The sequence below is a fragment of the Musca autumnalis genome, unplaced genomic scaffold, assembly GCF_047663935.1.
Source record: "Musca autumnalis isolate F117 unplaced genomic scaffold, ASM4766393v1 scaffold_2, whole genome shotgun sequence".
NCBI lineage: Eukaryota > Metazoa > Arthropoda > Insecta > Diptera > Muscidae > Musca > Musca autumnalis.
The window spans coordinates 26,399,874-26,421,242 of NW_027411755.1; the positions used below are offsets into that span (position 1 = coordinate 26,399,874).

At 32.1% G+C, this 21,369-nt stretch overlaps 2 protein-coding genes across 2 annotated transcripts; both read right to left on the bottom strand.

Annotated features, from left to right (window-relative positions):
* Window positions 1–502: 502 nt before the first annotated feature.
* Window positions 503–7,706, bottom strand: LOC141392522 (alpha-tocopherol transfer protein-like). The gene is made up of 4 exons (XM_073965459.1): window positions 7,418–7,706; window positions 1,481–1,575; window positions 1,081–1,234; window positions 503–1,009 (listed from the first exon to the last, which is right to left on the bottom strand). Exons 1-4 carry the CDS (start codon window positions 7,584–7,586, stop codon window positions 525–527), a joined length of 903 nt encoding a protein of 300 aa, XP_073821560.1. The 5' UTR covers window positions 7,587–7,706; the 3' UTR covers window positions 503–524.
* A 10,535-nt stretch (window positions 7,707–18,241) lies between these two features.
* On the bottom strand, window positions 18,242–19,557 carry LOC141392523 (alpha-tocopherol transfer protein-like). Its single transcript, XM_073965460.1, has 4 exons — window positions 19,312–19,557; window positions 19,155–19,249; window positions 18,902–19,055; window positions 18,242–18,840 (listed from the first exon to the last, which is right to left on the bottom strand). The coding sequence occupies exons 1-4, from the start codon at window positions 19,478–19,480 to the stop codon at window positions 18,347–18,349; spliced, it is 912 nt and encodes a 303-aa protein (XP_073821561.1). The 5' UTR covers window positions 19,481–19,557; the 3' UTR covers window positions 18,242–18,346.
* Between the last annotated feature and the right edge of the window lie 1,812 nt (window positions 19,558–21,369).

The following is a 21,369-nucleotide window of genomic DNA, read 5'->3' on the forward strand; positions in this document are numbered from 1 at the left end:
TTCAGATTTTTTTTGTAAATTCTGACTACAATCGAAAAAAATATTGGTAATAAAAATAGGTCTTAGTACAACAGAATCTCCAGTATTCACCATTCCCGTATTAAATATTGTTTATATATATTTTGTTCCCTTTCCGCATACGAAGTAGCGGGCATTTGCTAGTATTTTATATAAATAAATATAAATATCGACAAAAAATATCTCGTAGAGACGATTTACCCTTAACATATTATTACACACTAGACGAACAAGTTATTGCACTGACTTATTTCTGCAAGGATAACGAATGTAATACTTATGTATATCTATGTAATTTCCTATGGTCCATTGCTATTGCACAAAAATATTCAAGTTATTCGTTCCAGGGAACCTTATTTTTAATTGGGGCGCCATATATACATATGTTTTGCAAGGAATAACTACTTCGCTGGTCCAATCGATTTTGAAGCCCCATCACCATCCAGTTGAATATAAAAAACAACAACAACAAAAAAAAAACACGCTACATTCACCTCCCCGATCCTTTATTTAAAACCATATTCCTGGTACTGATCAAAATCACTTTCATATTTTTCAAAAACTTCATAAAATTCTGGACCATAAGATTGCTTTGCCGACTTTAATGTTCCACCATAACATTCGGGCAAACAATCAGGTGATATAAAACGATGTAGCGATGACATATCCGTACCATGCAAATGAACACGATTTATTATTTTTTCCGACGTAAAACGTTTAATTATGGCGAAGGCTATGTCGAAAATTTTTGGATTATTCACAATGTGATAGCCCTTTAAACGAATACCGATGCCAACTTCAATAGCTTGAATTAAACGTTTTGCATATGATGGTGTCAATTGAAACACTTGTTGCATTGTCATGCCCTCGACATCTACAACAACGACAATACCATTTATTTGTGTCTCTGGTTCAGAACGAACAAAATCACATTGTGCGATGAATGATTGCAGCAATGCTTCTCTGGTAAATTTTTTGATGTTCCAATATTCTGGAAATAAAGGAATTGTTTTAATATTTTCGGGTTAAAGCAAGAGAGCGAAGAGAAGCGAAAACACTTACTGCCCAGCAATACCGTGTACAAACGTCGACCATATTGATCACGTTGTGGCAACGTGGAACCGTTGTAGTCATGTAGTACCTTCTTAACTGTGCTTAATTGTAAATTTTTACACAACTCCGGATATTTACGACGATAATTGTAATAGTTTTTGATCTGAAAAAGAATGACATTTTAAAGTAATGTTCTAAAGGCCTACGTACATAAGCTGCCTCGCCTGGTTGCCTTGCTTACTTCTGATGAAAGAATAAAAAAGAAAAGGGCAACCCAGTTCTAAATTTGCTCGGCCTCCTTTATTCTTTTATTTTTATTATGTCAGAAATGAAGCAGGAAAGCAAGGCAACCAGGCGAGGCAGCTTATGTACCCAGGCCTTAAGGATGTAATGATTGAAATTAATTTACCTTTTCTAAAGCTCCTTCTGGATAGAAATGTGCCGGCCGCAAAAAACTCAGTAACCACAAGTCGTTATCCATGGGACAGTGGAGATTAGTTTCGGCTGAAAGAAGAAAGTTTCAAACATGTTTTTTGTAAAAAATGTCGGGATCAAAACCAGGTGAGATTTTTTTTAAAATTCTTAAAACAAATTGTATCGGAACCCAGAACACTGAGAATTTCCCCCAATAGGTAGGATATTCAGTCAGCAAGAAGAATCAGAGTTGGAGTCCTACAAACTATCACACAAGTCTGGAGATTGTCCTTAAGGAAAGGGATGTCCTTAACAGACGGCAGCAAAAAATCGGGGATCAAGTAGAGAGACTTTACGGTGGCATTAACTGGTAAATCGAAAAGATTAGTGAAAGCCAGTTTGAAGAGTACCATGAAGAGACTTATTAGTAGGATGGGAATTTCCCTCAAAAGAAAGGATGTTCGGGCGGCAAGAAGAAGCAGCGGTGGAGTCCTACAAGCTATCAAACAAGTCTGAAGATTGTCCTTAAGGAAAGGGAGATTGTCCTTAACAAACGGCAGCAAAAATTGGAACGAAGTAGAGAGACTTTTTGGTCGCATTAACACGCACATCCAAAAGAATAATGAAACCCGGTCTGAAGAGTACCATGAAGAGACTTATGAGTTCGATGAAGGTTAGCGAGCTTCAGCATTGACGCAGACATTTGATCGAAAAGAGTATTGAAAGCCAGTTTGAAGAGTACCATGAAGAGACTTATTAGTAGGATGAGAATTTCCCTCAATATGAAGGATATTCGGGCGGCAAGAAGAAGCAGCGGTGGAGTCCTACAAGCTATCAAACAAGTCTGAAGATTGTCCTTAAGGAAAGGGAGATTGTCCTTAACAAACGGCAGCAAAAATTGGAACGAAGTATAGAGACTTTTTGGTCGCATTAACAGGGGCATCCAAAAGAATAATGAAACCCGGTCTGAAGAGTACTATGAAGAGACTTATGAGTTCGATGAAGGTCAGCGCGCTTCAGCATTGATGCCGACAGTTGAAAATAAAATTGTAAAGATGAAAATGTTTCAATTGTTTACTAAGAAAACTAAGTTTCGAAGACCAGTAATACGAAGGAGAAGCAAATTTCCGATATAGGCATGTCATAGGAGGAACGAGAAAGCGTATGAATTAGAAAACCGGCACCTGACAGCAAAAATAATGGATGACGTAGAGATTTCTTGGTCTCACCAAGATATTAATGAAATTATGAAATAATTTGTTTCAGTGCATTTCCATTCTCTCTCTCACTTATACTCTCAATTTCATTTTGCCCATCTATGAATTAGAGAGATTTCTTGGTCTCACCATCTGGGCGGTTGAAGAGAGAAAGTGCTTCAATTGTTTAGGCGTTCATAGATCGAGTTTCCCACTACAGCAATTTCATAAAGTTACTTCAGTGTACTTTAGTTACTTACATAACATTTTTCAATAAAATACTCTAGTGTGGACCGAAACTTACTAAGAAAACTGAGCTGCAGAAATCAAGTATACGAAGAGCAAGACTTAAAGCCTCCGTGTCCACTCAACTTGAGATGCTATTAGACATACAAAATAAAGCTTTAAAGGTGAGAACACAATGAGAAATTCATTCTTATCCAAGCCTGAATTTGTGTAAAGGAATAAAGAAATCCACAATCGCGTTTGAATTAGGTAGTACCTGGCCTTTATTCATTTACTTGAAAAAGTCATTGTGTCTCTACCTTAAAGGCCAAAAACGAAGTCCGGGCCTGAAGAAACAAGTGGATGAGCTCGCATTCGAATTGAAGTGTGAGCGGATGCAACGTAACGCCGCGGTGGCAGACATAAGGGAAATGGAGACTGATATCAATGCATTGAAAGACGTCATGATGGTATTTAATAGCGGCCAACCAAGAAACAGTGCGAGAGCTCAACGGCTTTCAGGGCTGATGTGAGAAGACTAAATAAAGTTTTGAAGAGCTCGGAGAGGGCCCGTATATAAGTTTAACCTAAATGAAAGACGCCATCATATTGTGCAAAAACGAGAAGCCAGGAATATACAGTCAAGCTTGGCAATACCATACAGGAGAAAGTCAATAATGTTCTGTTTGCAGCCAAAGAAGCTAGGACAGCCCAGGAAGATTTAATATCGGCCAAACAAGAAACAGAATGAAGGCCTGCGTACATAAGCTGCCTTGCCTGCTTACCTTGCTTACTTCTGATAAAAGAATAAAAAAGAAAAGGGCAACCCAGTTCGAAATTTTGCTCGGCCTTCTTTATTCTTTTATTTTTATTATGTCAAAAATGAAGCAGGAAAGCAAGGTAATCAGGCAGAGCAGCTTATGTACGCAGGCCTTGAGAGTTCAACGACTTTGAGGCAGAAGTGAAAAGATTAAGTAAAACTTTGAAGAGTTCGGGGAGAGAGACCGTCTAAGTAAAGCTTTGACAGCTGAGACAGAATGGAAGCAAGACTTGCCAAGACTTTACAGGAGCAAGACAATAATGCTCTGAGTGAAGCCAAAGTAGCTAGGACAACACGGGAAGAATTAATAGCGATCAACCAAGAAACAGAGCGAGATGTCAAGGTTTTTAGGTCAGAAGTGGAAAGACTAATGAAATCTTTAAAGAGTTCGAAAAGGAAAGCTGAAACAGAATGAAAAACGCCATGACATCGTACAAAAAGGAGAAGGAAAGAATATACAGCCAGGCTTACGAAGATTTTCCAAGTCAATAATGGTCTGTGTTAAGCCGAGGAAGCTAGGACAGCCAAGAAAGATTTTATAGAAACCAAGAAACAGACCCATTGGGCAGAAATGAGAAGACTAAATAAAGCTCTGAAGAGAACGAGAAGCAAGGAATATGCCATCAACCTTGGTAATACCATACAGGTGAAAGTCAATAATGTTCTGTTTGAAGCCAAAGAAGCTAGGACAGCCCAGGAAGATTTAATAGCGACCAACCAAGAAACAGAGTGAAGATTATGTAAAACTTTGAAGAGTTCGGAGAGAGACCGTCTAAGTAAAGCTTTGACAGCTGAGACAGAATGGAAGCCAGACTTGCCAAGACTTTACAGCAGCAAGACAATATTGCTCTGCGTGAAGTCAAAAAAGCTAGGACAGCACGGGAAGAATTAATAGCGATCAACCAAGAAACAGAGCGAGATGTCAAGGTTTTTAGGTCAGAAGTGGGAAGACTAATGAAAGCTTTAAAGAGTTCAAAAAGGAGAGCTGAAACAGAATGAAAGACGCCATTACATCGTACAAAAGGAGAAGGAAAGAATATATAGCTAGGCTTACCAAGATTTTCCAAGTCAATAATGCTCTATGTGAAGCCGAGGAAGCTAGGGCAGCCCATAAAGATTTTATTGCGGCGAACCAATAAACAGAGCCAGAGGGCTGAAGTGAGGAGACTAAATAAAGCTCTGAAGAGCTTTGAGAGAGCCCGTATGTCAGCTGAACCTGGCGCTACCCATGATATCTTACAGAGACCAGATGGGAAGAATATGCACTCAAGCTTGCCAATAGTCAATAAAGCTCTGCGTGAAGCCGAAGAAACTAGGACAGTCCAGGAAGATTTAATATGGGCCAACCAAGAAACAGAGTGAGAGTTCAACGGCTTTGAGGCAGAAGTGAAAAGATTAAGTAAAATTTTGAAGAATTCGGAGAGAGATCGTCTAAGTGAAGCTTTAACAGCTGAAAATGGAAGCCAGACTTGGCAAGACTTTATAGGAGTAAGACTATAATGCTCTGCGTGAAGTCAAAAAAGCTAGGACAGCAGGGGAAGAACTAAAAGCGATTAACCAAGAAACAGAGCGAGATGTAAAGGTTTTTAGGTCAGAAGTGGAAAGACTAATGAAAGCTTTAAAGAGTTCAAATAGAATGAAAGACGCCATGACATCGTACAAAAAGGAGAAGGAAAGAATATACAGCCAGGCTTACCAAGATCAATAATGCTCTGTGTGAAGCCGAGGAAGCTAGGACAGCCCATAACGATTTTATAGCGGCCAACCAAGAAACAGAGCCAGAGGGCTGAAATGAGAAGACTAAATAAAGCTCGGAAAAGCTTGGAGAGCACCCGTATATCAGCTGAACCTGGCGCTTCCCATGATATCTTACAGAAACCAGATGGGAAGAATATGCAGTCAAGCTTGCCAATAGTCAATAATGCTCTGCGTGAAGCCGAAGAAACTAGGACAGCCCAGAAAGAATTAATATGGGCCAAACAAGAAACAGAGCCAGAGATAAACCCTTTGAGGGCAGAAGGGAGAAGACTAAGTAAATCATTGAAGGCTTCCTAGAGGATCCCTATTTCAAATGAGACCGAATGGAAGACGACTTGACATCGTACAAAAACGTGAAGGAAGGAATATGCAGCCAGACTTGCCAAGTCATTACAGGAGCAAGACAATAATGCTCTGCGTGAAGCCAAAGTAGCTAGGACAGACCAAGAACAATTAAACAGAGCGAGATGTCAAGGTTTTGAGGACAGAAGTGAGACTACTAAAAAGAGTTCGGCGAGGTTCCCTCTATTAGCTGACATCGAACGAGGTGAGACGATGCGGCAGAAAGAATGGCCAATGGAAAAGCTGATATTACGACAAATTTTTAAAGGCAAATTTCATGTTACAAGCCGTCTATTCGCTGAGAAAAATCAAATCATCAAATCTATAAGAAAATCATGAAAAATATACGAATTTTGAGAAGTAACGAAAATGGTTGAGCTTTAAGAGAAAATCTCAAGCAAAAGGAGAAAATCCCGGTGAAAGGGGTTGCAATGAAAACCAAGCAAACCAAAAATCCTGAAAGGATGACTTTTTCGATGGGGGACGGAGACTTTGTGCAAGCCAGACTACTCCTAAAGTGACAATTTGACAGTGAAGCCGGCAGACATAGATGGTGGGACCTGTAAGAGCGACTGGCTAGAGAGACGGAGGCGTTACGTTTTTATTCCTAAAAACGATTTTGAATTTTATAGTTATAATTTGTAAATTTCTCATAATATTTTTAATGGTTACCAAGAAGTTCACGTGACGAAGAGGATTTTGTTTTAATAAAGATAGTGAATGTTTTGGTGAGCGGGTTTCTTACGTAGAGGAGAGAGATTTTTAGTTAAATAGGGATCTATTTTAATATGCAATCCACTTAATGTAGATTACTAAGGAACAATTATGAACAAACTTAAAAATGAGGAGAACTTTAATTTCACACAAACGCGGGGATGAAACAAGGATGAAGTGGCATAACATAGTCATGCTTTGCAACTCTAAAGGCCTGCGTACATAAGATGCCTTGCCTGCTTGCCTTGCTTTCCTGCTTCATTTTTGACATAATAAAAATAAAAGAATAAAGAAGGCCGAGCCAATTTTGAACTATGTTGCCCTTTCCTCTTTTATTCTTTTATCAGAAGCAAGCAAGGCAAGCAGGCGAGGCAGCTTATGTACTTACCCCTTAAAGACTTCGATATATAAGCGGCGGCTGGTTTTCTTGCTTATGCTATTTCTGGCAAAAGACTAAAAAGCAAAGGACAAAGTTCGAATTTAGCTCGGCCGTTCTTTATTCTTATACCAAAAAATGACGTAAGACCAATTTACATCTAACAGTTTTTATAAAAAATGCGTCATTCAAGTTGTCAATTGCATTGAATACCTGTCAAATAAATCACGTATTTGCCCCAAATGTAAATTAGGGTTTAAGCAAGAATGCTATGCTTATATACCGAGGCCCTAAGACTTAAATTACGCGTATGACAACTGTCTTCTCTCACACAAAATATCCAAAACTAGAAGACCTGGGGCTGGATTGTTATTTGAAATGAAAAATATTTCCTTTATAATTTTTTTCATTTGACAGTTTTTCCTTTATCAAAGTTTTCATTTCACATTTTCACAGAAACAGAATTGAGCTCCTGTATCGAATATTTTTTCTTAGGCTTACCTTTCAACAAACTGCGTAATTCTTTGAGTCCCGCTTCAATATTTTCTGGTGTTTCCCGTAATTCCTTTTCCGCCACAGATTTAGCAAATTCCGATGGATCACAGTAATCCAATCTAAAGTGAAAGCCTTCACGGTCAAGTTGTGGTAGATCTTTTGAAATTTTATACATTTTTGTTGAAAATTTTCTGCTACAATTTAAAACTTTTCTAATTGCTATTTAATATTAAATATATTTTATGCGCTGTTATGCCGAAAGACACCTGACCACTTGCGACTTTTAGTTGCGATTAATTTGTTTAGAACAATGTTTCTTACACAAAGCTATTTGCATTTAAATATAATATATGCTAAGAACGGTGTCCAGTGTTTTCTAGTCTATATTAGTGATGGAAAGAGTTGGAATTCAAAACATTATTTACATGTACGAATTTATTTATAATGTATATTGTTGGAAACAGTAAAATTATGGCCGGTTTCTCTAAGACACTTTGAACTCAAATTCGTTCGAACTACTACCAAACTTCTGTTTTTGTAGAAAATATTTGATTAAAAACAAAAGTGAATCAAATATTTTTTCAAAAAACCGAAATTTTGGTGGTACTTAAAACGAATTTTAATTCGAATGTTCTAAGCGAAACTTTCGATGACTCTAGAAAAATATTTTTAAAGATCCAAGAGCTTTTGATGGCTCTAGAAAAATCTTTTTAAAAATCCACGAGCTTTTGATGGCTCTAGAAAAATATTTTTAAAAATCCACGAGCTTTTGATGGCTCTAGAAAAATATTTTTAAAAATCCACGAGCTTTTGATGGCTCTAGAAAAATATTTTTAAAAATCCACGAGCTTTTGATGGCTCTAGAAAAATATTTTTAAAAATCCACGAGCTTTTGATGGCTCTAGAAAAATATTTTTAAAAATCCACGAGCTTTTGATGGCTCTAGAAAAATATTTTTAAAAATCCACGAGCTTTTGATGGCTCAAGAAAAATATTTTTAAAAATCCACGAGCTTTTGATGGCTCTAGAAAAATATTTTTAAAAATCCGCGAGCTTTTGACGGCTATAAAAAATATTTTTAAAAATCCACGAGCTTTTGATGGCTCTAGAAAATTATTGTTAAAAATCCAAGAGCTTTTGATGACTCTAGAAAAATATTTTAAAAAATCCACGAGCTTATGATGACTTTTGGTGGCTCTAGAAAAATATTTTTAAAAATCCACGAGCTTTTGATGGCTCTAGAAAAATATTTTTAAAAATCCACGAGCTTTTGATGGCTCTAGAAAAATATTTTTAAAAATCCACGAGCTTTTGATGGCTCTAGAAAAATATTTTTAAAAATCCACGGGCTTTTGATGGCTCTAGAAAAATATTTTTAAAAATCCACGAGCTTTTGATGGCTCTAGAAAAATATTTTTAAAAATCCACGAGCTTTTGATGGCTCTAGAAAAATATTTTTAAAAATCCACGAGCTTTTGATGGCTCTAGAAAAATATTTTTAAAAATCCACGAGCTTTTGATGGCTCTAGAAAAATATTTTTAAAAATCCACGAGCTTTTGATGGCTTTAGAAAAATATTTTTAAAAATCCACGAGCTTTTGATGGCTCTAGAAAAATATTTTTAAAAATCCACGAGCTTTTGATGGCTCTAGAAAAATATTTTTAAAAATCCACGAGCTTTTGATGGCTCTAGAAAAATATTTTTAAAAATCCACGAGCTTTTGATGGCTCTAGAAAAATATTTTTAAAAATCCACGAGCTTTTGATGACTCTAGAATAATATTTTTAAAAATCCACGAGCTTTTGATGACTCTAGAAAAATATTTTTAAAAATCCACGGGCTTTTGATGACTCCAGAAAAATATTTTTAAAAATCCACGAACTTTTGAACATTCCAGAAAAATATTTTTAAAAATCCACGAGCTTTTGATAACTCTAGAAAAATATTTTTAAAAATCCACAAGCTTTTGATGACTCTAGAAAAATATTTTTAAATATCCACGAGCTTTTGATAACTCTAGAAAAATATTTTTAAAAATCCACGAACTTTTGATGACTCCAGAAAAATATTTTTAAAAATCCACGAACTTTTGAACATTCCAGAAAAATATTTTTAAAAATCCACGAGCTTTTGATAACTCTAGAAAAATATTTTTAAAAATCCACGAGCTTTTGATAACTCTAGAAAAATATTTTTAAAAATCCACGAGCTTTCGATGGCTCTTGAAAAATATTTATAAAAATCCACGAACTTTCGATGGCTCTAGAAAAATATTTTTACAAATCCACAAGCTTTTGATGACTCTAGAAAATATTTTTAAAAATCCACAAGCTTTTGATGACTCTAGAAAAATATTTTCAAAAACCCACGAGCCTTTGAAGACTCTAGCAAAATATTTTTAAAAATCCACGAACTTTTGATGGCTCTAGAAAAATATTTTTAAAAATCCACGAGCTTTTGATGGCTCTAGAAAAATATTTTTAAAAATCCACGAGCTTTTGATGGCTCTAGAAACATATTTTTAAAAATCCACGAGCTTTTGATGGCTCTAGAAAAATATTTTTAAAAATCCACGAGCTTTTGATGGCTCTAGAAAAATATTTTTAAAAATCCACGAGCTTTTGATGGCTCTAGAAACATATTTTTAAAAATCCACGAGCTTTTGATGGCTCTAGAAAAATATTTTTAAAAATCCACGAGCTTTTGATGGCTCTAGAAAAATATTTTTAAAAATCCACGAGCTTTTGATGGCTCTAGAAAAATATTTTTTAAAATCCACGAGCTTTTGATGGCTCTAGGAAAATATGTTTAAAAATCCACGAGCTTTTGATGGCTCTAGAAAAATATTTTTAAAAATCCACGAGCTTTTGATGGCTCTAGAAAAATATTTTTAAAAATACACGAGCTTTTGATGGCTCTAGAAAAATATTTTTAAAATTCCACGAGCTTTTGATGGCTCTAGAAAAATATGTTTAAAATTCCACGAGCTTTTGATGGCTCTAGAAAAATATGTTTAAAAATCCACGAGCTATTGATGGCCCTAGAAAAATATTTTTAAAAATCCACGAGCTTTTGATGGCTCTAGAAAAATATTTTTAAAAATTTACGAGCTTTTGATGGCTCTAGAAAAATATTTTTAAAAATCCACGAGCTTTTGATGGCTCTAGAAAAATATTTTTTAAAATCCACGAGCTTTTGATGGCTCTAGAAAAATATGTTTAAAAATCCACGAGCTTTTGATGGCTCTAGAAAAATATTTTTAAAAATCCACGAGCTTTTGATGGCTCTAGAAAAATATTTTTAAAATTCCACGAGCTTTTGATGGCCCTAGAAAAATATGTTTAAAAATCCACGAGCTTTTGATGGCTCTAGAAAAATATTTTTAAAAATCCACGAGCTTTCGATGGCCCTAGAAAAATATTTTTAAAAATCCACGAGCTTTTGATGGCTCTAGACAAATATTTTTAAAAATTTACGAGCTTTTGATGGCTCTAGAAAAATATTTTTAAAAATCCACGAGCTTTTGATGGCTCTAGAAAAATATTTTTAAAAATCCACGAGCTTTTGCTGACTCTAGAAAAATATTTTTTAAAATCCACGAGTTGTTGCTGACTCTAGAAAAATATTTTTAAAACTCCACGAGCTTTTGATGACTCTAGAAAAATATTTTTAAAACTCCACGAGCTTTTGATGACTCTAGAAAAATATTTTTTAAAAATCCACGAGCTTTTGATGACTCTAGAAAAATATTTTTAAAAATCCACGAGCTTTTGATGACTCTAGATAAATATTTTTAAAAATCCACGAGCTTTTGATGACTCTAGAAAAATATTTTTAAAAATCCACGAGCTTTTGATGACTCTAGAAAAATATTTTAAAAAATCCACGAGCTTTTGATGGCTCTAGAAAAATATTTTTAAAAATCCACGAGCTTTCTATGAATCTAGAAAAATATTTGTAAAAATCCACGAGCTTTTGATGATTGTAGAAAAATATTTAAAAATCCACGAGCTTTTGATAATTGTAGAAAAATATTTTTTAAAAATCCACGATCTTTTGATGACTCTAGAAAATATTTTTAAAAATCCACGAGCTTTTGATGATTGTAGAAAAATATTTTTAAAAATCCACGAGCTTTTGATGATTGTAGAAAAATATTTTTTTAAAAATCCACGATCTTTTGATGATTGTAGAAAAATATTTTTTTAAAAATCCACGATCTTTTGATGACTCTAGAAAAATATTTTAAAAAATCCACGAGCTTTTTATGACTCTAGAAAATATTTTTAAAAATCCACGAGCTTTTGATGACTCTAGAAAAATATTTTTAAAAATCCACGATCTTTTGATGACTCTAGAAAAATATTTTTAAAAATCCACGAGCTTTTGATGACTCTAGAAAATATTTTTAAAAATCCACGAGCTTTTGATGACTCTAGAAAAATATTTTTAAAAATCCACGAGCTTTTGATGACTCTAGAAAAATATATTTAAAAATCCACGAGCTTTTGATGACTCTAGAAAAATATTTTTAAAAATCCACGAGCTTTTGATGACTCTAGAAAAATATTTTTAAAAATCCACGAGCTTTTGATGACTTTGGAAAAATTGTTTTTAAAAATCCGCGAGCTTCGATGACTCTAGAAAAATAAAAAAATGGGTGAAAAAATATTCTTTAAAAAATCCACGTTTATTGGTCTGATGGTGGGTGAAAAAATATTCTTTAAAAAATCCACGTTTATTGGTCTGATGGTGGGTGAAAAAATATTCTTTAAAAAATCCACGTTTATTGGTCTGATGGTGGGTGAAAAAATATTCTTTAAAAAATCCACGTTTATTGGTCTGATGGTGGGTGAAAAAATATTCTTTAAAAAATCCACGTTTATTGGTCTGATGGTGGGTGAAAAAATATTCTTTAAAAAATCCACGTTTATTGGTCTGATGGTGGGTGAAAAAATATTCTTTAAAAAATCCACGTTTATTGGTCTGATGGTGGGTGAAAAAATATTCTTTAAAAAATCCACGTTTATTGGTCTGATGGTGGGTGAAAAAATATTCTTTAAAAAATCCACGTTTATTGGTCTGATGGTGGGTGAAAAAATATTCTTTAAAAAATCCACGTTTATTGGTCTGATGGTGGGTGAAAAAATATTCTTTAAAAAATCCACGTTTATTGGTCTGATGGTGGGTGAAAAAATATTCTTTAAAAAATCCACGTTTATTGGTCTGATGGTGGGTGAAAAAATATTCTTTAAAAAATCCACGTTTATTGGTCTGATGGTGGGTGAAAAAATATTCTTTAAAAAATCCACGTTTATTGGTCTGATGGTGGGTGAAAAAATATTCTTTAAAAAATCCACGTTTATTGGTCTGATGGTGGGTGAAAAAATATTCTTTAAAAAATCCACGTTTATTGGTCTGATGGTGGGTGAAAAAATATTCTTTAAAAAATCCACGTTTATTGGTCTGATGGTGGGTGAAAAAATATTCTTTAAAAAATCCACGTTTATTGGTCTGATGGTGGGTGAAAAAATATTCTTTAAAAAATCCACGTTTATTGGTCTGATGGTGGGTGAAAAAATATTCTTTAAAAAATCCACGTTTATTGGTCTGATGGTGGGTGAAAAAATATTCTTTAAAAAATCCACGTTTATTGGTCTGATGGTGGGTGAAAAAATATTCTTTAAAAAATCCACGTTTATTGGTCTGATGGTGGGTGAAAAAATATTCTTTAAAAAATCCACGTTTATTGGTCTGATGGTGGGTGAAAAAATATTCTTTAAAAAATCCACGTTTATTGGTCTGATGGTGGGTGAAAAAATATTCTTTAAAAAATCCACGTTTATTGGTCTGATGGTGGGTGAAAAAATATTCTTTAAAAAATCCACGTTTATTGGTCTGATGGTGGGTGAAAAAATATTCTTTAAAAAATCCACGTTTATTGGTCTGATGGTGGGTGAAAAAATATTCTTTAAAAAATCCACGTTTATTGGTCTGATGGTGGGTGAAAAAATATTCTTTAAAAAATCCACGTTTATTGGTCTGATGGTGGGTGAAAAAATATTCTTTAAAAAATCCACGTTTATTGGTCTGATGGTGGGTGAAAAAATATTCTTTAAAAAATCCACGTTTATTGGTCTGATGGTGGGTGAAAAAATATTCTTTAAAAAATCCACGTTTATTGGTCTGATGGTGGGTGAAAAAATATTCTTTAAGAAATCCACGTTTATTGGTCTGATGGTGGGTGAAAAAATATTCTTTAAAAAATCCACGTTTATTGGTCTGATGGTGGGTGAAAAAATATTCTTTAAAAAATCCACGTTTATTGGTCTGATGGTGGGTGAAAAAATATTCTTTAAAAAATCCACGTTTATTGGTCTGATGGTGGGTGAAAAAATATTCTTTAAGAAATCCACGTTTACTGGTCTGATGGTGGGTGAAAAAATATTCTTTAAAAAATCCACGTTTATTGGTCTGATGGTGGGTGAAAAAATATTCTTTAAAAAATCCACATTTATTGGTCTGATGGTGGGTGAAAAAATATTCTTTAAAAAATCCACGTTTATTGGTCTGATGGTGGGTGAAAAAATATTCTTTAAAAAATCCACATTTATTGGTCTGATGGTGGGTGAAAAAATATTCTTTAAAAAATCCACGTTTATTGGTCTGATGGTGGGTGAAAAAATATTCTTTAAAAAATCCACGTTTATTGGTCTGATGGTGGGTGAAAAAATATTCTTTAAAAAATCCACATTTATTGGTCTGATGGTGGGTGAAAAAATATTCTTTAAAAAATCCACGTTTATTGGTCTGATGGTGGGTGAAAAAATATTCTTTAAAAAATCCACGTTTATTGGTCTGATGGTGGGTGAAAAAATATTCTTCAAAAAATCCACGTTTATTGGTGGTTAGGTGAAAAAATATTCTTTAAAAATCCACGTTTATTGGTCTGATGTTAGGTGAAAAAATATTCTTTAAAAAATCCACGTTTCTTGGTCTGATGGTGGGTGAAAAAATATTCTTTAAAAAATCCACGTTTATTGGTCTGATGGTGGGTGAAAAAATATTCTTTAAAAAATCCACGTTTATTGGTCTGATGGTGGGTGAAAAAATATTCTTTAAAAAATCCACGTTTATTGGTCTGATGGTGGGTGAAAAAATATTCTTTAAGAAATCCACGTTTATTGGTCTGATGGTGGGTGAAAAAATATTCTTTAAAAAATCCACGTTTATTGGTCTGATGGTGGGTGAAAAAATATTCTTTAAAAAATCCACGTTTATTGGTCTGATGGTGGGTGAAAAAATATTCTTTAAAAAATCCACGTTTATTGGTCTGATGGTGGGTGAAAAAATATTCTTTAAGAAATCCACGTTTACTGGTCTGATGGTGGGTGAAAAAATATTCTTTAAAAAATCCACGTTTATTGGTCTGATGGTGGGTGAAAAAATATTCTTTAAAAAATCCACATTTATTGGTCTGATGGTGGGTGAAAAAATATTCTTTAAAAAATCCACGTTTATTGGTCTGATGGTGGGTGAAAAAATATTCTTTAAAAAATCCACATTTATTGGTCTGATGGTGGGTGAAAAAATATTCTTTAAAAAATCCACGTTTATTGGTCTGATGGTGGGTGAAAAAATATTCTTTAAAAAATCCACGTTTATTGGTCTGATGGTGGGTGAAAAAATATTCTTTAAAAAATCCACATTTATTGGTCTGATGGTGGGTGAAAAAATATTCTTTAAAAAATCCACGTTTATTGGTCTGATGGTGGGTGAAAAAATATTCTTTAAAAAATCCACGTTTATTGGTCTGATGGTGGGTGAAAAAATATTCTTCAAAAAATCCACGTTTATTGGTGGTTAGGTGAAAAAATATTCTTTAAAAATCCACGTTTATTGGTCTGATGTTAGGTGAAAAAATATTCTTTAAAAAATCCACGTTTCTTGGTCTGATGGTGGGTGAAAAAATATTCTTTAAAAAATCCACGTTTATTGGTCTGATGGTGGGTGAAAAAATATTCTTTAAAAAATCCACGTTTATTGGTCTGATGGTGGGTGAAAAAATATTCTTCAAAAAATCCACGTTTATTGGTGGTTAGGTGAAAAAATATTCTTTAAAAAATCCACGTTTATTGGTCTGATGGTGGGTGAAAAAATATTCTTTAAAAAATCCACGTTTCTTGGTCTGATGGTGGGTGAAAAAATATTCTTTAAAAAATCCACGTTTATTGGTCTGATGGTGGGTGAAAAAATATTCTTTAAAAAATCCACGTTTATTGGTCTGATGGTGGGTGAAAAAATATTCTTTAAAAAATCCACGTTTATTGGTCTGATGGTGGGTGAAAAAATATTCTTTAAAAAATCCACGTTTATTGGTCTGATGGTGGGTGAAAAATATTTTTAAAAATCCACGAGCTTTTGATAACTCTAGAAAAATATTTTTAAAAATCCACGAGCTGTTGATAACTCTAGAAAAATATTTTTAAAAATACACGAGCTTTTGATGGCTCTAGAAAAATATTTTTAAAAATCCACGAGCTTTTGATGGCTCTAGAAAAATATTTTTAAAAATCCACGAGCTTTTGATGGCTCTAGAAAAATATTTTTAAAAATCCACGAGCTTTTGATGGCTCTAGAAAAATATTTTTAAAAATCCACGAGCTTTTGATGGCTCTAGACAAATATTTTTAAAAATCCACGAGCTTTTGATGGCTCTAGACAAATATTTTAAAAAATCCACGAGCTTTTGATGACTCTAGAAAAATATTTTTAAAAATCCACGAGCTTTTGATGACTCTAGAAAAATATTTTTAAAAATCCACGAGCTTTTGATGGCTCTAGAAAAATATTTTTAAAAATCCACGAGCTTTTGATGACTCTAGAAAAATATTTTTAAAAATCCACGAGCTTTTGATGACTCTAGAAAAATATTTTTAAAAATCCACGAGCTTTTGATGGCTCTAGAAAAATATTTTTAAAAATCCACGAGCTTTTGATGGCTCTAGACAAATATTTTAAAAAATCCACGAGCTTTTGATGACTCTAGAAAAATATTTTTAAAAATCCACGAGCTTTTGATGACTCTAGAAAAATATTTTTAAAAATCCACGAGATTTTGATGACTCTAGAAAATTATTTTTAAAAATCCACGAGCTTTTGATGACTCTAGAAAAATATTTTAAAAAATCCACGAGCTTTTGATGACTCTAGAAAACAATTTTTAAAAATCCACGAGCTTTTGATGACTCTAGAAAAATATTTTTAAGAATCCACAAGCTTTTGATGGCTCTAGAAAAATATTTTTAAAAATCCACTATCTTTTGATGACTCTAGAAAAATATTTTTAAAAATCCACGAGCTTTTGATGGCTCTAGAAAAAATATTTTTAAAAATCCACGAGCTTTTGGTGACTCTAGAAAAATATTTTTAAAAATCCACGAGCTTTTAATGACTCTAGAAAAATATTTTTAAAAATCCACGAGCTTTTGATGGCTCTAGAAAAATATTTTTAAAAATCCACGAGCTTTTGATGGCTCTAGAAAAAATATTTTTAAAAATCCACGAGCTTTTGATGACTCTAGAAAAATATTTTTAAAAATCCACGAGCTTTTGATGGCTCTAGAAAAATATTTTTAAAAATCCACGAGCTTTTGATGACTTTGGAAATATTGTTTTTAAAAATCCACGAGCTTTTGATGACTTTGGAAATATTGTTTTTAAAAATCCACGAGCTTCGATGACTCTAGAAAAATATTTTTAAAAATCCACGAGCTTTTGATGAAAATATTCTTTAAAACATCCACATTTATTGGTCTGATGGTGGGTGAAAAAATATTCTTTAAAACATCCACATTTATTGGTCTGATGGTGGGTGAAAAAATATTCTTTAAAAAATCCACGTTTATTGGTCTGATGGTGGGTGAAAAAATATTCTTTAAAAAATCCACGTTTATTGGTCTGATGGTGGGTGAAAAAATATTCTTTAAAAAATCCACGTTTATTGGTCTGATGGTGGGTGAAAAAATATTCTTTAAAAAATCCACGTTTATTGGTCTGATGGTGGGTGAAAAAATATTCTTTAAAAAATCCACGTTTATTGGTCTGATGGTGGGTGAAAAAATATTCTTTAAAAAATCCACGTTTATTGGTCTGATGGTGGGTGAAAAAATATTCTTTAAAAAATCCACGTTTATTGGTCTGATGGTGGGTGAAAAAATATTCTTTAAAAAATCCACGTTTATTGGTCTGTTGGTGGGTGAAAAAATATTCTTTAAAAAATCCACGTTTATTGGTCTGATGGTGGGTGAAAAAATATTCTTTAAAAAATCCACGTTTATTGGTCTGATGGTGGGTGAAAAAATATTCTTTAAAAAATCCACGTTTATTGGTCTGATGGTGGGTGAAAAAATATTCTTTAAAAAATCCACGTTTATTGGTCTGATGGTGGGTGAAAAAATATTCTTTAAAAAATCCACGTTTATTGGTCTGTTGGTGGGTGAAAAAATATTCTTTAAAAAATCCACGTTTATTGGTCTGATGGTGGGTGAAAAAATATTCTTTAAAAAATCCACGTTTATTGGTCTGATGGTGGGTGAAAAAATATTCTTTAAAAAATCCACGTTTATTGGTCTGATGGTGGGTGAAAAAATATTCTTTAAAAAATCCACGTTTATTGGTCTGATGGTGGGTGAAAAAGTATTCTTTAAAAAATCCACGTTTATTGGTCTGATGGTGGGTGAAAACATATTCTTTAAAAAATCCACGTTTAATGGTCTGATGGCGGGTGAAAAAATATTTTTTAAAAAATCCACGTTTATTGAAAAATATTCTTTAAAAAAATGCAGGTTTATTGAAAAAATATTCTTGAAGAAATCCATGATTTTTGAAAATAATTTGCTGATATATTGTTTGAATTTCTTTATGAAAATGTCCTATTTCGCTTTCGATTTAAAACCATATTTTAAATTATTTTCAAAATCATCTTCAAACAATGTCATCAGTTCATACAATTGGGGACCATAGTTTAACTCCAGTTTCAGCCTGCCACCATAACATTCGGGCAACGAATCGGGTGATATGAATTCATGTAACGATTGCATATTGCTGCCATGAAAATGTGTCCGTTTCGACAACTTTTTACCTATAAAAGGACGTACTAAATTAAAGATTTTATGGAATATCGATGGTTCATTTATAAAATGTAAATCTTTTGGACGAAATGAGGCACCATCACGATATGACTCGACATTGCGTTTTGAATAGTTCAGGGTAAATTGCATTGCTTGTTCCATGGTAAGACCATCCAAATCGGTAATGGCTACCATACCATTTATTTGTGAATTCGGTTCCATGCGACAAAATTCATGACACAGCGCTGCTGCCAAGAAAAATTCATCCTTGTGGACACGCTTGTGATCCCAGTACTCTGAAAGAGAAGGAGTGGGGTTTTGAAAGATATTTTATTTTTTGTTTGAAATTTAATATACTTCCTGATCTCATAAGTATTATCCTCCTTCCATGCTGATCTCTATTTGGCAGCACCAAAATAGAACTCATATCGAAAACATGTTTGACTCGCTTCGGAGTACCGTCTTTGAAGACATCTGCATAACGTTGGCGATATTTGTAATAGGTTTTTATCTGTGGCGAGGAGGAGGAGTGTGAATTTCAAAATATTATTGCGGACCAAAATTAAAGCACTTCAAGCACATGGAGAACAAAGTATCAGTGGCCCCTTACCTTATCTTTTGCACCTTCAGGATAAAATTTGCAAATTCGTAAAAATCCCAAAAGCCACTCGTCGCTTTCCAAAGGTAAAATTAGATTTTCCTCTTCTGTAATGAATAAAATAATATTTCTTCAATATAAAATACCTAGAAGCAATCTTCGCAATAACCTCTAAGTAGTCTCCGCAACTCTTCCAATCCCTTTGCAACATTTTCCGGTGTTTCCCGTAAATCTGTGACAGCCAAATCTTTGGCTTGATCACTTATATTTTGTAGCTCTAATTTAAACGTAAAATCACCAAATTTAGTTTCAGGTTCAATTTTTTTACAGGTAAACATGTTCCGGATCAAAACTTATTACACAATTTAAGTATTTTGTCGCGATACAATTACAAAACTAACACTCAACCATACGTTTTGGGGCCACGATGGTATTGTAAATTTCATTTTCTTTTCCTTCTTGTTATTAATAAATGTGCATAACATTTATTTTTTGTTGTTGTTGGTTGCACAAAAGTCAAAATGCAAAAAAAAAAGACAGCTTGCAGACAATTTGGGTACAATGGTCACTGGCCGAAGCTTTGCATATGACCAAATAGGGAAGGTTTAAAACAGTGGTGAGCACAGTTTTCAGATTTGGTTTTTAATATAAACTAAAATCCATGATTATTATTTTAAGAATAATACGTTAAAAAAAACTCTTAAAAACTCACCATTTAAAGCTGTTTTTAACGAATATTTTTTTCAATAAAAGTGGATTTTTTAAACTATACACTTTCAATAAAATTGGATTTTTTTAAAAAAAATATTTTTTCAACTATGTATTTTTTAAATCGCGGATTTTTTAAAAATATTTTTTCAATAATCGTGGATTTTTTAAAAATATTTTTTTAATAATCGTGGATTTTTGAAAAATATTTTTTCAATAACCGTGGATTTTTAAAAAATATTTTTTCAATAATCGTGGATTTTTTAAAAATATTTTTCCAATTATCGTAGATTTTTTAAAAATATTTTTTTTTCAATAATAGTGTATTTTTTTAATTTTTTTTACAAATCGTGGATTCTTTTAAAAATATTTTTTCAATAATCGTGGATTTTTTTTAAAATATTTTTTCAATAATCGTGGATTTTTTAAAATTATTTGTCAATAATCGTGGATTTTTTAAAAATATTTTTTCAATAATCGTGGATTTTTTAAAAATATTTTTTCAATAATCGTGGATTTTTTAAAAATATATTTTTCAATAATCGTGGATTTTTTAAAAATATTTTTTTCAATTTTGGATTTTTTAAAAATATTTTTTCAATAATCGTGGATTTTTTAAAAATATTTTTTCAATAATCGTGGATTTTTTAAAAATATTTTTTCAATAATCATGGATTTTTTAAAAATATTTTTTCAATAATCGTGGATTTTTTAAAAATATTTTTTCAATAATCGTGGATTTTTTAAAAATATTTTTTCAATAATCGTGGATTTTTTAAAAATATATTTTTCAATAATCGTGGATTTTTTAAAAATATATTTTTCAATAATCGTGGATTTTTTAAAAATATATTTTTCAATAATCGTGGATTTTTTAAAAATATATTTTTCAATAATTGTGGATTTTTTAAAAATATATTTTTCAATAATCGTGGATTTTTTAAAAATATTTTTTCAATAATCGTGGATTTTTTAAAAATATTTTTCAATAATCGTGGATTTTTTAAAAATATATTTTTCAATAATCGTGGATTTTTTAAAAATATATTTTTCAATAATCGTGGATTTTTTAAAAATATATTTTTCAATAATCGTGGATTTTTTAAAAATATATTTTTCAATAATCGTGGATTTTTTAAAAATATTTTTTTCAATAATCGTGGATTTTTTAAAAATATTTTTTTCAATAATCGTGGATTTTTTAAAAATATTTTTTTCAATAATCGTGGATTTTTTAAAAATATTTTTTTCAATAATCGTGGATTTTTTAAAAATATTTTTTTCAATAATCGTGGATTTTTTAAAAATATTTTTTTCAATAATCGTGGATTTTTTAAAAATATTTTTTTCAATAATCGTGGATTTTTTAAAAATATTTTTTTCAATAATCGTGGATTTTTTAAAAATATTTTTTTCAATAATCGTGGATTTTTTAAAAATATTTTTTTCAATAATCGTGGATTTTTTAAAAATATTTTTTTCAATAATCGTGGATTTTTTAAAAATATTTTTTCAATTT

Coding starts and splice junctions, on each gene's coding strand:
- LOC141392523 (XM_073965460.1), bottom strand. CDS start 19,480: ATGTTTACCTGTAAAAAAATTGAACCTGAAACTAAATTTGGTGATTTT. Junction 19,250..19,311: donor GTTGCGGAGACTACTTAGAG/GTTATTGCGAAG, acceptor TATTCATTACAG/AAGAGGAAAATCTAATTTTA. Junction 19,056..19,154: donor CTGAAGGTGCAAAAGATAAG/GTAAGGGGCCAC, acceptor TCCTCGCCACAG/ATAAAAACCTATTACAAATA.
- LOC141392522 (XM_073965459.1), bottom strand. CDS start 7,586: ATGTATAAAATTTCAAAAGATCTACCACAACTTGACCGTGAAGGCTTT. Junction 1,576..7,417: donor ATTACGCAGTTTGTTGAAAG/GTAAGCCTAAGA, acceptor TTCTTCTTTCAG/CCGAAACTAATCTCCACTGT. Junction 1,010..1,080: donor GTACACGGTATTGCTGGGCA/GTAAGTGTTTTC, acceptor CTTTATTTCCAG/AATATTGGAACATCAAAAAA.